The sequence below is a fragment of the Leptodactylus fuscus genome, chromosome 9 (genome assembly GCF_031893055.1).
Source record: "Leptodactylus fuscus isolate aLepFus1 chromosome 9, aLepFus1.hap2, whole genome shotgun sequence".
In the NCBI taxonomy this organism is placed as follows: Eukaryota; Metazoa; Chordata; class Amphibia; order Anura; family Leptodactylidae; genus Leptodactylus; species Leptodactylus fuscus.
Window position 1 is genome coordinate 37,840,255 of NC_134273.1, and position 12,931 is coordinate 37,853,185.

General features: G+C 40.6%; 2 protein-coding genes across 2 annotated transcripts in view; one reads left to right on the top strand and one right to left on the bottom strand.

Moving 5' to 3' along the window:
* The window catches only part of PVALB (parvalbumin), a 166,236-nt gene that overhangs the window by 107,337 nt on the left and 45,968 nt on the right, over nt 1-12,931 (bottom strand). The window lies entirely within an intron of this gene.
* CSF2RB (colony stimulating factor 2 receptor subunit beta) overlaps nt 1-12,931 on the top strand; it is a 35,081-nt gene that overhangs the window by 9,887 nt on the left and 12,263 nt on the right. Inside the window, exons 4-11 of the mRNA XM_075286819.1 lie at nt 511-680; nt 1,192-1,346; nt 2,597-2,762; nt 7,059-7,191; nt 7,442-7,602; nt 9,464-9,594; nt 10,465-10,651; nt 11,490-11,580. Coding sequence (XP_075142920.1) covers nt 511-680; nt 1,192-1,346; nt 2,597-2,762; nt 7,059-7,191; nt 7,442-7,602; nt 9,464-9,594; nt 10,465-10,651; nt 11,490-11,580 — 1,194 coding nt within the window. The remainder of the gene's footprint in view (nt 1-510; nt 681-1,191; nt 1,347-2,596; nt 2,763-7,058; nt 7,192-7,441; nt 7,603-9,463; nt 9,595-10,464; nt 10,652-11,489; nt 11,581-12,931) is intronic.

Genomic DNA, 12,931 nt, shown 5'->3' on the forward strand with positions numbered 1-12,931 from the left:
TTGATGAGTGGAATTGCCACCATGGGGACCAGATGTTGAGATATTTGTCATGTTTGTGCTCTCTCCAGCTAATGATTTCTTCGAATCTCGCAATTTGAAAAGACTTTTCTATCCACAGTTGTATTGGTGGTGTTTCTTCCTGTAGCCAGTAGAGTGGTATGAGAGATTTTGCAGCTTTGAGTAATAGTGTGACAAGGTTGGACTTTGACGGATTGTATGAAGAGGTTGGAATGATCCTTTTTGATGATGTTTTTTGGTGTTTTATGGTGATTTTTGGTCTTTATTGCAACACTGAAAAAAATTTGCTTGGTCTTAAAGGTCAAAACAGGCTTGTCCTAAAATGATTAAAATTGAGTGGAATTTCCCAAAAAATAATTTTGGGTAGATAAATTAATAACTTCAAATCACTGTCCATAGTCCAAGAAATAAGTTTAAAGCAACCATATGTAGCTTGTTGAGCAGACAGATTATATAAGGTGTGATCATAACACTTGTTTTTTTCCAATTTAGTAACAAAAGTAAAATCTGTGAACCAGACGACTCTGGTGAGATAAAAGATGGAGAATTATATATGACTTGTCATATAAATGAAACATTTGTCTATTCAATGACTACCACATATACCTTCAAACCAAAGCGAGGTGTCAGCAGAAGTACTCAGATAATCCCAAACTCTAATGGTAAGTAAACACACAACATATCCAAGGGTGATCAAAATGGACCCAGCTGTACAAAATGGCGATTGACAGTGGTATTGTAAAGAAACTGGACAATCACACATCTTTAAGGCCATGTGGTGAAAATGGTCTTCTGGTGGAGTCAATAAATAAGGACACAAGGGATCTGATCTAGTCTATGTCAGAGCTGATCCTCTCCAAAATATCATCTTATGTAGAGAATGTATAGTCTTAGTGGCATCCACCAATTGTTAGGAAATCCATACTGCATGTAATTTCTTCTTCCATATGGTTGGGCACTGACAATAGAACCCACGCCATTTAGACATTGAATACTTGTGTCTCTTCTACCTAATACTTTACCTGTCCTTACATATAGGACTGTCATTTGTAAAGAAAAAAAAAACAAAAAAAAACTACTGTATACTGGTTTGGGAAAATTGAACATTGTAGGATGGAACAAACAATTAAATTATGTCAATAAACAATGAATAATTTTTCATGTATTTTCCAGTTCGGATGTCACCACCAGAAGGGTTAATGGTCCAAAAATACGGTTTAAAGAATGATTCAGTAACTCTACGCTGGAGGATGCCTGATGATATCTCCTATCCTAGTCTTCTACTTTACCAAGTCACATTTTATAGAAAGGACTCGGAGTCATGGGAGGTATAAATATAACTGAAAATAGGTATGGGGTTGGGCATAAGATGATCGTAAAACATATAAGTATCAACCATGGAGGATAGATCCTCTCTCTATATATATATTAGAAACAGAACAAAAATACAATAATTATCCAAGACATAATGCACAGATGCAATAATACATAGTATATACATTAGATAGTATAATAGTAACAGTTATAGAGGTGAGATACTGTATTAGTATTAGCAAAAGCAAATATACATACAATAATAGTATCAGGCATAAGTATACAGTCATGAGATAAACAAAGCACACCATCTTTGAAGTCTATGGTTTTACATTCTGTATTAGGACATAATATACAAAAATCTGGTGATCAACAACACATGACAAATTGCATTGTGTCTTTGTTTGTTTACTGCTTCCTAATACCCTTGATTTACTGATCATCAGCAATTGTAACTATCTCTATAAAAGAAGTTTGTGAAGTTTTCTGGTCTGGAGAATTCAGGCATGAGTTAATATAATGCCAAGGAGGAAAGGCATCAGCAATGATCTTAGAGAAGGAACTGTTCCTGCCCATTAAGCTGGGAAGAGTTTGAAGTTTCTTCCTAGATATGGCACAATTGGCATCAGCCCCATGGGGTTTTCTGCCTTCCTCTAGGCAGGGTTATCGGTTGGATTTGTAGGACCTGTGTCTTCATTAAACCTAATCTACAAGGATACTTAAGTTATTATTCTATAGTGAGAAAGAATATTCACCAATGAAAAGTATATAAGACAGTTGACAATCTTTTTAGGAGTGACATCTGGTCAGCAAATTCACCCCAAGGTCAAACCACTCAATGCTCAGATCCTTGGCTCATTACCGGGCCAGAAAAGGCTGCAGCTCCAGCATTGCATTGCAGTTCCATGAGGTGAAAGGAGGTGTGTGGTTCTGTCCTGTAACTCTGAGTCCGGTGAGACAATATTGCTCCTGTTTTGTCCGTGTGGCTGGAAGTAAGCCACACATATAGTTAGGTTATCAGTCCTGTTTAGCTAGTGGCTCAGACAAGCAGGATTTTGTTTTGTGTTTGCCTGAAGTTAAGGCAGTATTTTGTTTTGCTCCTTTTGTGCCTGAAGTCAAGGTTTATTTATTTTTCTGTTTTTTTTTTCTAAATAAGCCAGTTTGCTGCATATTTTGTGTCCCGGTCTTGGCTGTTTGGGTCCGCATCACTGCTTCTACTGAGCTAACTTCCCCACAATATATATTCAAACTTTTTCCTTTTCAGGAGGCTCCTGTACTTGATATCTTGGGAAAAACGGAAGTCAGCTTCAGTACTCAGCTATTTGTTCCAGGGAGCACCTATCTATTCAGAGTCCGCTCTATCCTAGACAAAGAACAGCTGCACCGCAGTGCCTGGAGTAAGAGTATAGCATGGATGAGGCCTGAAGAAGGTATTTTTAGCTAGACATATGGACATAGGGGGTGCAGTTAGTGTAATTGCCCCAGCGGCCTTTAGTACTTGCTGCACACCAATAATTTTAACCTAGAAACCTAATTCCTCTTCCTGCGCTGGGAATCCATCAGTAACCACATTGTCTCTAATGGCAGCTATTGTAGTCTGGAGAACATGGAAAGTCATAACCAGCAGTCCATTCAGCAGTTTCTCAGTTATATCTGCTTCTGGGAATGGTAGAAAATATTTGCTGTATACTCAAGGAGATTTATTAAGACTGTTGTTTCATATCCCAGCCTGTGCTGGGGCCGTATGAGTTTACTTCATTAGACACATGCCTTGTATTATATTAGGTGCATTGTCTGCCCTCTGTGTCCTTTGTACAAGAAATGATTGACAGCCCACCGCGTATGACTGTACATACAGAGAAAGCTGTCAGTCACTATGCAGAACCGTCTCCGGGAATAGATGGCTGCCGCAAAGCATAGAAAGAGTAAAGATAGATCATACTGAATTTTTTTCCCCACAAAATGATATATCAATCCACTCAGCCTCTGCTCTATAACAACTCCTGCACATTACACTACATATTTATGGTGACAGGTTCCCTTTAAAACTGAGATCTTGGTTAAATAAGGGCATCAGCTGTAAAGTAGGTATAAGGTACAGTCATGGCCAAAAGTTTTGAGAATGATACAAATATTAATTTTTACAAAGTCTACTGCTTCAGTTTTCCTAATGGCAATTTGCATATACTCTAGAATGTTATAAAGAGTGATCAGCTTAACAGCAATTACTTGCAAAGTCAATATTTGTCTAGAAAATGAACTTTATCCCCCAAAACACATTTCACCATCATTGCAGCCCTGCCTTAAAAGGACCAGCTAACATCGTTTCAGTGATTGCTCCATTAACACAGGTGTGGGTGTTGATGAGGACAGGGCTGGAGATCAGTCTGTCATGATTAAATAAGAATGACACCATTGGACACTTTAAAAGGAGGCTGGTGCTTGGCATCATTGTTTCTGTTCTGTTAACCATGGTTATCTCTAAAGAAACGTGTGCAGTCATCATTGCACTGCACAAAAATGGCCTAACAGGGAAGAGTATCGCAGCTAGAAAGATTGCACCTCAGTCAACAATCTATCGCATCATCAAGAACTTCAAGGAGAGAGGTTCCATTGTTGGCAAAAAGGCTCTAGGGCCCCCAAGAAAGACCAGCAAGTGCCAGGACCATCTCTTAAAAGTGTTTCAGCTGCGGGATCGGGCTACCAGCAGTGCAGAGCTTGCTCAGGAATGGCAGCAGGCAGGTGTGAGTGCATCTGCACGCACTGTGAGGCGGAGACTCTTGGAGCAAGGCCTGGTCTCAAGGAGGGCAGCAAAGAAGACACTTCTCTCCAGAAAAAACATCAGGGACAGACTGATATTCTGCAAAAGGTACAGGGAGTGGACTGCTGAGGACTGGGGTAAAGTCATTTTCTCTGATGAATCCCCTTTTCGATTGTTTGGGATATCTGGAAAACATCTTATTTGGAGAAGACGAGGTGAGCGCTACCACCAGTCTTGTCTCATGCCAACTGTAAAGCATCCTGAAACCATTCATGTGTGGGGTTGTTTCTCAGCCAAGGGAATCGGCTCTCTCACAGTCTTGCCTAAAAACACAGCCATGAATAAAGAATGGTACCAGAATGTCCTCCAAGATCAACTTCTCCCAACCGTCCAAGAGCAGTTTGGTGATCAACAATGCCTTTTCTAGCATGATGGAGCACCTTGCCATAAAGCAAAGGTGATAACTAAATGGCTCAGGGAACAAAACATAGAGATTTTGGGTCCATGGCCTGGAAACTCCCCAGATCTTAATCCCATTGAGAACTTGTGGTCAATCATCAAGATACGGGTGGACAAACAAAAACCTACAAATTCTGACAAAATGCAAGCATTGATTGTGCAAGAATGGACTGCTATCAGTCAGGATTTGGTCCAGAAGTTGATTGAGAGCATGCCAGGGAGAATTGCAGAGGTCCTGAAGAAGAAGGGTCAACACTGCACATATTGACTTGCTGCATTAACTCGTTCTAACTGTCAATATAAGCTTTTGTTACTCATAATATGATTGCAATTCTATTTCTGTATGTGATAAAAACATCTGACAAACACACATAAAAACCAGAGGGCAGCAGATCATGTGAAAATAGAAGATTTGTGTCATTCTCAAAACTTTTGGCCATGGCTGTATGTACACCATGTGCTTAGGAAGTCATGACCAGATCAAAGTATGTTTGTATGTATGAAGGCAGAAGAGGGGGTAGGGGGTACCTTGGACCAAAGATATTGTGAAAATTCCCCATTTATTTTCAAAAGGGAAGGAAATGAAGAATAACCCCATAGTGCTGTCATCTATGGAGACCCAAGTCCCCCTGGGATCTGATCACAGCGTTATTCCGAGTGGTATTGAATTATTGAATACTGATCACAGCAATCCACTGCCCCCAACCAAAGCCATTCATTACGTCAATGTCAGTCATTGTCTTTAATAAACCACCAAATCTCTGCAGACGTTGCCGTATAAGATGTCTAGTTATCTTCCCTTTACTTCACTGGTATATGTTGAAATCAATCGGTGACTATAACCTGATAGACCCAAGAATCAATGGACACTGTTGTTGCCTGTCATCTGGTGATGTATCCATCACGAACCTCAAAGGGATTCTATCATTAAAATGACATGTTTTTGTCCCTAACACGTAGGAATAGCCTTAAGCAAGGCTACCTTTAGATGTCTTCACCACGCCGCCGTTTGGTAGAAATCCCGGTTTTCTTCGGTATGCAAATTAGTTCTCTCTCAGCACTAGGGGCGTCCCCAATGCTGTGAGAGAACTCTCCAGTGATGCTTCTATCTTCTTCTGGAACACCCTCTCCCTGTATCTTCTGCCATCCTGGGTTTCAATCTTCTAGGCCTCGGGCCTCGGACAGAGCCAATTGCGCATGCCCACAGGCCACAAGACAATGGCCGCTTACACCAGCTTACTGTGTAATTGGCCACAAGAAAATGGCTGCTTACTCAGATTATTGTGTAAGCAGCCATTTTTCTTGTGGTCACGGGCATGCGCAGTCTCCTCTGCCCAAGGCTTAGAAGATTGAAACCCAGGATGGAAGAAGACACAGGGAGAGGGCGTGCCAGAAAAAGATAGAGGCATCGCTGGAGAGTTCTCTTGGCAGCATTGGGGATGTCCTCAGTGCTGTTTGAGTACTGAGGACCGCCCCTAGTGCTGCAAGAGAACTTATTTGCATACCGAAGAAAACTGGGATTTCTACCGAACGGTGGCCCAGAGAAGACACCTAAAGGTAGGAGAAGACTAACCTTTTTTAAGGCTATTCCTACGTGTTAGGGACAAAAAATGTCATTTTAATGATAGAATCCCTTTAACTTCATTTTACTGTTCCTATAATGGTACATTAAAGCAAACACAGATATAAACCAAGCCTAAAGTGTATTGGGCTTTAAGGAAGAAGGCAGAAGTCAGGAGAAAGCATGGTGTGTTGGATTTCAATATGGCTAACGTTGGCTGTAACTTTCATTGCACAACCAAAGAACTTAGTCAATGGAGTCACATTTTAACCCAGAAGGTACTGCAACAGAGACTTCTAGTTGCAAAAGAATCAAGCATTGTTTGACTTTGTTGTGACAGTCAAGGTTACAATGGGAATTTATTCACTAACATAAGTGAAGGACTTGCAGAGCAACATGGCAATCCTTTGGTCACATGATGGGAGTTGCCATGTGGCCCTAGTTTAAGCCTCATCCTATGTTCCAGGGGAGACCTGCTACCTGGGGAGTTTGACAGTAGCTTTCTTCTCATTTGGAAAATACATCCACGATCAGCCTGATATTGGTGAAGTTGCCTGATGCTGCCTTTGCCAGAGTATTCCCAGATCCAAACATTTGCTCCACTTTGCCAAGTACTAACACTGAGAAGGAACCTGGACAATGACAATAACATGTCAACCAGCTTCTATCAGTATAACACAGACTTAGGCTCTAGTCACATTTTTTGTAAATTTTTCCATTTTTCTGTTCCATTAGAAGAGCAGAAAAAAAGAAAAAACTGAATTCTGGATCCATCATACGATGGACATCAGCTGCACCCAATGAACCTCGTTGCTTTTGCACTATTCTTCCCACCATATATGGATGAATCCTCTGATAAAGGCTTCATACGAAAATGTGAACAGAGCCAAAAACATTAACATATCTGATTATTTTACAACTTTTCGTAATGTGCTGTTTCTTCAGAGGACAAAGCCATCCCGCAAAACCTGCACTGTGAATATGATGGGTCCACAAAGATGAAGTGCAGCTGGGAAGTGACAAAAGAGCTGAGCTCCACGTCCTACATGTTGTACTACAAAGATGGCGCCACTAATGAGTAAGTTATATGTTTATTTAGGAGTGTAGTTATAGGGGGAGCAGAGGTAGCGGTGACCCCAAGGCTTTGGTGCCTGATGGGAGCCACATACAAAGACATAAGAATTCTAGTACTGCGTTGGGGCCTAGAAGTTTCATGTTAGACCTGTGAAACATCCCAAAAGTCTATATAAAATGATTCCTCTGCTTTTTTGGTTTGGAGTAAATTTTATTGTGGCCCCTTAATATTGGATGTGTTTCGTCTTGTGCAGAGAGAAGTCGTGCAATAACCTGTCAAGTCAAATGAAAGCTGGGACGCCTTATGTACTGTACAGCTGTACGTTCCAGATCCTCTCTACGGAAGCAAATCGCTCTTTTCACATTCAAATCCGTCCAAAAGAGGAACTGAGAATGTTAAAACCTTTTGAACACAGTGAGTAATATTCTACTTATATGGTATAATATTGTAAACTCAGACTTACCAACAGGCCTGAATTTGCTGGATTTTCCTGATTTTTAATAACAATCCCAGCAAATTCAGATGGACCTGAAAAGTGGTGTTTTTATCAGCCCGATGTTGGTAAGTATGTAGTCATAGATCTGTGAAATATAATATATGCTTATGTACTCTGTAGTCATATCGCCTCCTATATCTGCTAGAATAATCCCTCTCTCTAGTTCCTACCCCACCACCTCTCATTCTGCTTTTTCACCGGTTACCCAAACTGACCGAATATTTAGAAAATCTCTCATAATGTCATGCACTTTACAAATGCCACACATTTCAGTTACCAGCCCGCTAATAAAAAGGTCAGTTCTGTGCGTGGCCCATTGCTATAACATGGCACCCTACTCCAGTATGAGCAATAAAGAGGTAGGCATATAACTCTATAAGTATGGTTGGTCACCATACAAAGCACTTAGCTTTGTGGATACAGTCACAAATAGGTACAAGTCTTGGCAGTTACAATTTCTTAACCCCTTCCCGTTGACAGCATTTTTTGATTTTTGTTTTTCGTTTTTGACTTGCATAGAGCAGCCTGCAAAAGAAAATCACTGCAGACAGGCCGGGGAGCCTTTACAAGGCTTCTGGCTGTCATTCCAACATGACGTTGGCCCTATAGCATGCTCCAGACGCCGGCGATCACCGGCAAAATGGCTGCGCCCATGTGCCCCCGGGAAAATAGTGCCTCGGTCAGCTTTGACTGAGGCACTGGAGGGGTTAATGTCCCCAATCTGTCCGGGCACTGACCAAGGGCATTAGCGCTGGGTGTGTACTGTGTAAAACAGTAGGCACCCGGCAGCTATGGTGGCCGCCCAACTCCTGGGCAGCCGCCATAGTTAAACACCTGGCGTCCGCTGTACTATTACGGTGGATGTCAAGAAGGGGTTAAATGGGATTTCTGAGCCAAAAATATTGATGACCTATCCTAAAAATAAGTAATTGATATCAGGTTGGTGAGGCTCAGACATCGAGAACCCCCACTGATCAGCTACTGAGTGGGGGTTGGCCACAGCCACCTGCATGTTTCCCATAAACAGCTCTTTGTAAGGGACTCCTCATCTCCAAGATAATTGTCTGCAAATCTGTGTCTCTACTTTTTGGATGGGTTCTGGTTTGGCTTTAATCCTAGTAAGTACCATGAGGTTTCTTAGAAAAGACCGGCATTGATCTATTAGAGCGACCTTTCAAAAGGTGGTGCTAGAGCAAATTTTCATTTTCCATTAAGGACTTATTTGCATATTCCATTTCCTGTCATTCTTGTGTCATCACCTATTTTTTTCTCTCCATTTCACATTTATACTCATTGTACAGTATTCTTCTATTCCACGTGAAGGTAATAACACTATTACTGGTCTGTAATCCCGCATTGTAGGCCCACAATCTCTATTGATGCTTGTTAGCACCTGTTCATTTAGAATAATTCTGATATTTATTAGGACCGACAGTGTTGTTTGGGTAATGACCATGTTCACATTGAGGAGAAATCTCATGGAGACAATAATTTTACCTGCCTGTAGCATTATATAGATCTATGTAGGAAAAGGTTTGTCACATTAGGTTTTGCTATTTCTGAAATATTATTAGTAAATTAGATCTCAGCCTCTTGACAGCCTCATGTCTATAAAAACTGGGATTTTATTGCAAATTGCTGATAGAAATGTGATATCTTACATTGGTTGTATATGATATACCGGTAGCTCATAGAAATTAATAAAGAATATAGCATGTTCTCTGCTACTATTTCAGCTACTGTTACACTAAAACATCAATGTATTCTTGTGTGTTCCAGTTCAGACTGATCCTCCCACATATCTCGAAATAAAGGATCCTTCGAACTATAAATACAAGTTAGGATGGAGTCCGCCAGTGGTTACATCCTCCACCATCAAGCTGACATACCAGTTATGCTACTGGAAGCAAGTAATCCTACATATTATCACGTTATCTAGCTCTTCTATTGCTGATTCTGACGGTGTTGTTCTCTTTATATATGTAGGGTTACGCCAGTTATTGACATTATACTTTTAGGTTGGCTCAAGCTATCATCATACCAGTAGGGTGACTCTATAAACCAGTAGGGTGTCTCTAGTTCTTATCATTAAACTTATAGGGTGACTTAAGTCATTGTCATTATGCATGTAGGGTGACTCCGGTCATTGTCATGTAGGGTATGTAGGGTGACTCTTGATGCCTCTAGGTTGGCTCAAGCTATTGCTATTATACATGTAGGGTAACTCTTAATACTTATAGGGTGACTCTAGTCATTGTCATTACACATGTAGGGTGTCTGTTAATACTATTAGGGTGACCTTAGCCATTGTCATTGGGCATACAGTATGGCACTTTATACTTATAGGGTGTCTCCTAATACTTGTAGGAAGTCTCTGGGTGTTGACATTATTCATGTAGGGTGACTCTTTATACTTCTAGGGGGAACTCTAGCTGTCATTATACCTGAAGGATGACTCTTTGGACTTGTGATGAGACTCGATTTATTATTATTATTGTATCTGTAGGATGAGTCTAGTCATTATCATTATACATATAGGATTACTCTAAGGGAGGGTTCACACGGTGTAACGTGCCGCGTGATGTGGCACGTAGACGCCGCGTGAGCTTTTGCGGGCCGTTCACGCTCCCATTGATTTTAATGGGAGCGGGGATCGTATGCACCGTGCTATTTTGCGGCCATGATTTTGCGGCCCACAAAAGCTCACGTGGCGTCTACGTGCCATATCACGCGGCACGTTACACCGTGTGAACCCTCCCTTACTGTCTTTATGCCTATAGGGTGATGAAGAATGTCCTGACCAGTTACTGAGGAATATTTCTGGTAATTTGCCCGAATATTACATTCCAAGTTCTGAGCTCTTGAGTTCTACTAACTACATAGCGAAGGTGCGGGCTAAACCTGATGGTGGGTTCAATGGGCCCTGGAGTGCCTGGAGTCACAGCTATTCATGGAAAACTGACAACGGTGAGGTTATCTGCTGCTGCATATCTATATTTAGTCATCTACTATATACATCCTTATTTATCTATGCATATTATAATTAGGTAACATAACATTCACAATAATATTAAGTGTGATGGTCAACTGTATTTGGGAGAAGACAATAATATTCTGTGACCAAATGTTTCATAGATAAGACCTGCCCCTTGCTAGAAATTAGAAACTGGTCTATGTTAAGGGTAAGTTTAGGATCCTTAAGGTTGGTCATCAATATCAAATCAGCAGGTGTTCATGCTCTAGTACCCCTACCGAATGGTCCATTGATGCGGATGAGGCATTCCAGAATCAGGGACAGTTTCATACATTGAGTAGCAGCAGTGCCTGGGAAAATATATGCAAATGAGACTGAGATGCACTACCATTCATTGCCACTGTACAGTTTATGGGGCTGTTTCTTCTGCCTGTTTGCCACAGCCCCATTAACAGACTGATCAGCAGGGGTGCTGGGAAAACCCCCTTAATGTGTACAGTCTATCCACTCAAGTGTGTAGATGTCTTCAGGGTTTCTCTCAATGGCAGACACTGCTGAAAACTGGGATGTGTGGGGAAGGTAGCTCGGTAGAACCAATGGTGTGGACCCAACCAGTCAGAGACAAAATCTGGTGCAAACAGGTTTATTTAGAAAAAAAAAAGCAAAATAAATAAACCTTCACTTCAGGTACAAAACTAGCAAAATAAAATACAGCCTTAACTTCAGGCAAAAGAATGTCAAACAAAACCCTGCTCGCCTGAGTACTAACTAAACAGTATAAGGCTAACTATGCATGTGGTTTATTAATTAATGTTTTTTCTTTTCTTTCAGCTGTGAGTTCTGTGACCTTAGGTGTTTCTGCATTTTTTATTTCTGGAGTAATCTTGTTCTTTATGTATCTATGGTTTATGTGCTTCAATAGGTAAGTTAGTATTCTAGATATTAGAGATTTCTGCTATACAATACTGCAATGGTTAATTCATTGGGGGAGGGGGCTTGCCATGAGACCTGGACCTCAGACAAGAAGTTGATCTGGGGATTTTTTCTGATTGTGATTTGTGATCAGGTGGAAATTTTTTCTCCAATTATGAAACAATTAACATCCATATTATATACAAATAACATTCATATTATATTCTTTTTGCCATCTGGATCCACACTACATGGTTATAGGTTTAAATACTATATAATAGTGAGTCATAAAAGTTACGACAGGCTACTTTTATATGGTATTCGATCAACTAGGCAGAGATTCTGGATTCATGTAACTCAAATTAACCTACAAAGATGAGAACCATGTCATCATGACTCCAACAGCTGTATATCCAGTGTGGTGGAAGCCCCAGACTCACGGACCTGATGGAATTTTCATTCATGCTGTATGGCACTGCCTTATGGGTTATAATGCTCTTAGTGGAGACATCTCTATAGTATGGTGTACAAGCTATTGCAGATTTTGTTAGATTTACACACGTCTATGGCTTCCATATAATAGTGGATCAGACCATAAAATCTGCCTCACCCTTGATTTCAGGCCATGAATAGGTTAAACAGTTATAAGAATTAATTCTAACCTATTAAAATAAGCCCATAAAAAGTACTGTGAATCACTGGGACAACCTAATAAGTATATGGCAGTCACTAGATCAATATTTACTCAGTCTGAATAGAACCCAAGGCTAACACTAACCGCTTATATGCTGGAAATATTGTCCATTACTTCCTTCACTGCATGACAAATACTTTTATCAGAATCATTGTCCATATTCTCTTGTGACTCAGAGTTTAACTCGTGTTGCATTAACCCCTTATAGACTGGTGATTTAGTATGCCAAATAGCCTGCCCTATCCTAACTATGTCTGTGGCTACTATTAAAAAATCTTTATACTTACCTAGAAATAAGTTCTCATGAGTCTCATTCAACTCTTCCCTTTCGCTTCTTGCTCTGGCACAGTTGTTCATTGAAGCCAAGGTGTACTCCTCTGGTCTCAGTAAAGGACTACATAGGCCCCAGGAGTGTGGGAAATGGGTAAAAGTAAAGCTGTTTTTGTAATGGCAGGCACATACAGGCACTCGGAGTAGGTTATTTGGGACACTAAACCAATGGTCCATTGATACCTGTGGGTGTTTCGATGTATGGGTATGTTCACACAAAGTTTTTTAAATCTGATGCGACTTAAATAAAAAAAAACTTATCGGCATCACAAATGCCTCAAATATGCATTTAATTGATTTCAATGGATTTTTTGCTGACGTGTATTTTATTATCTCT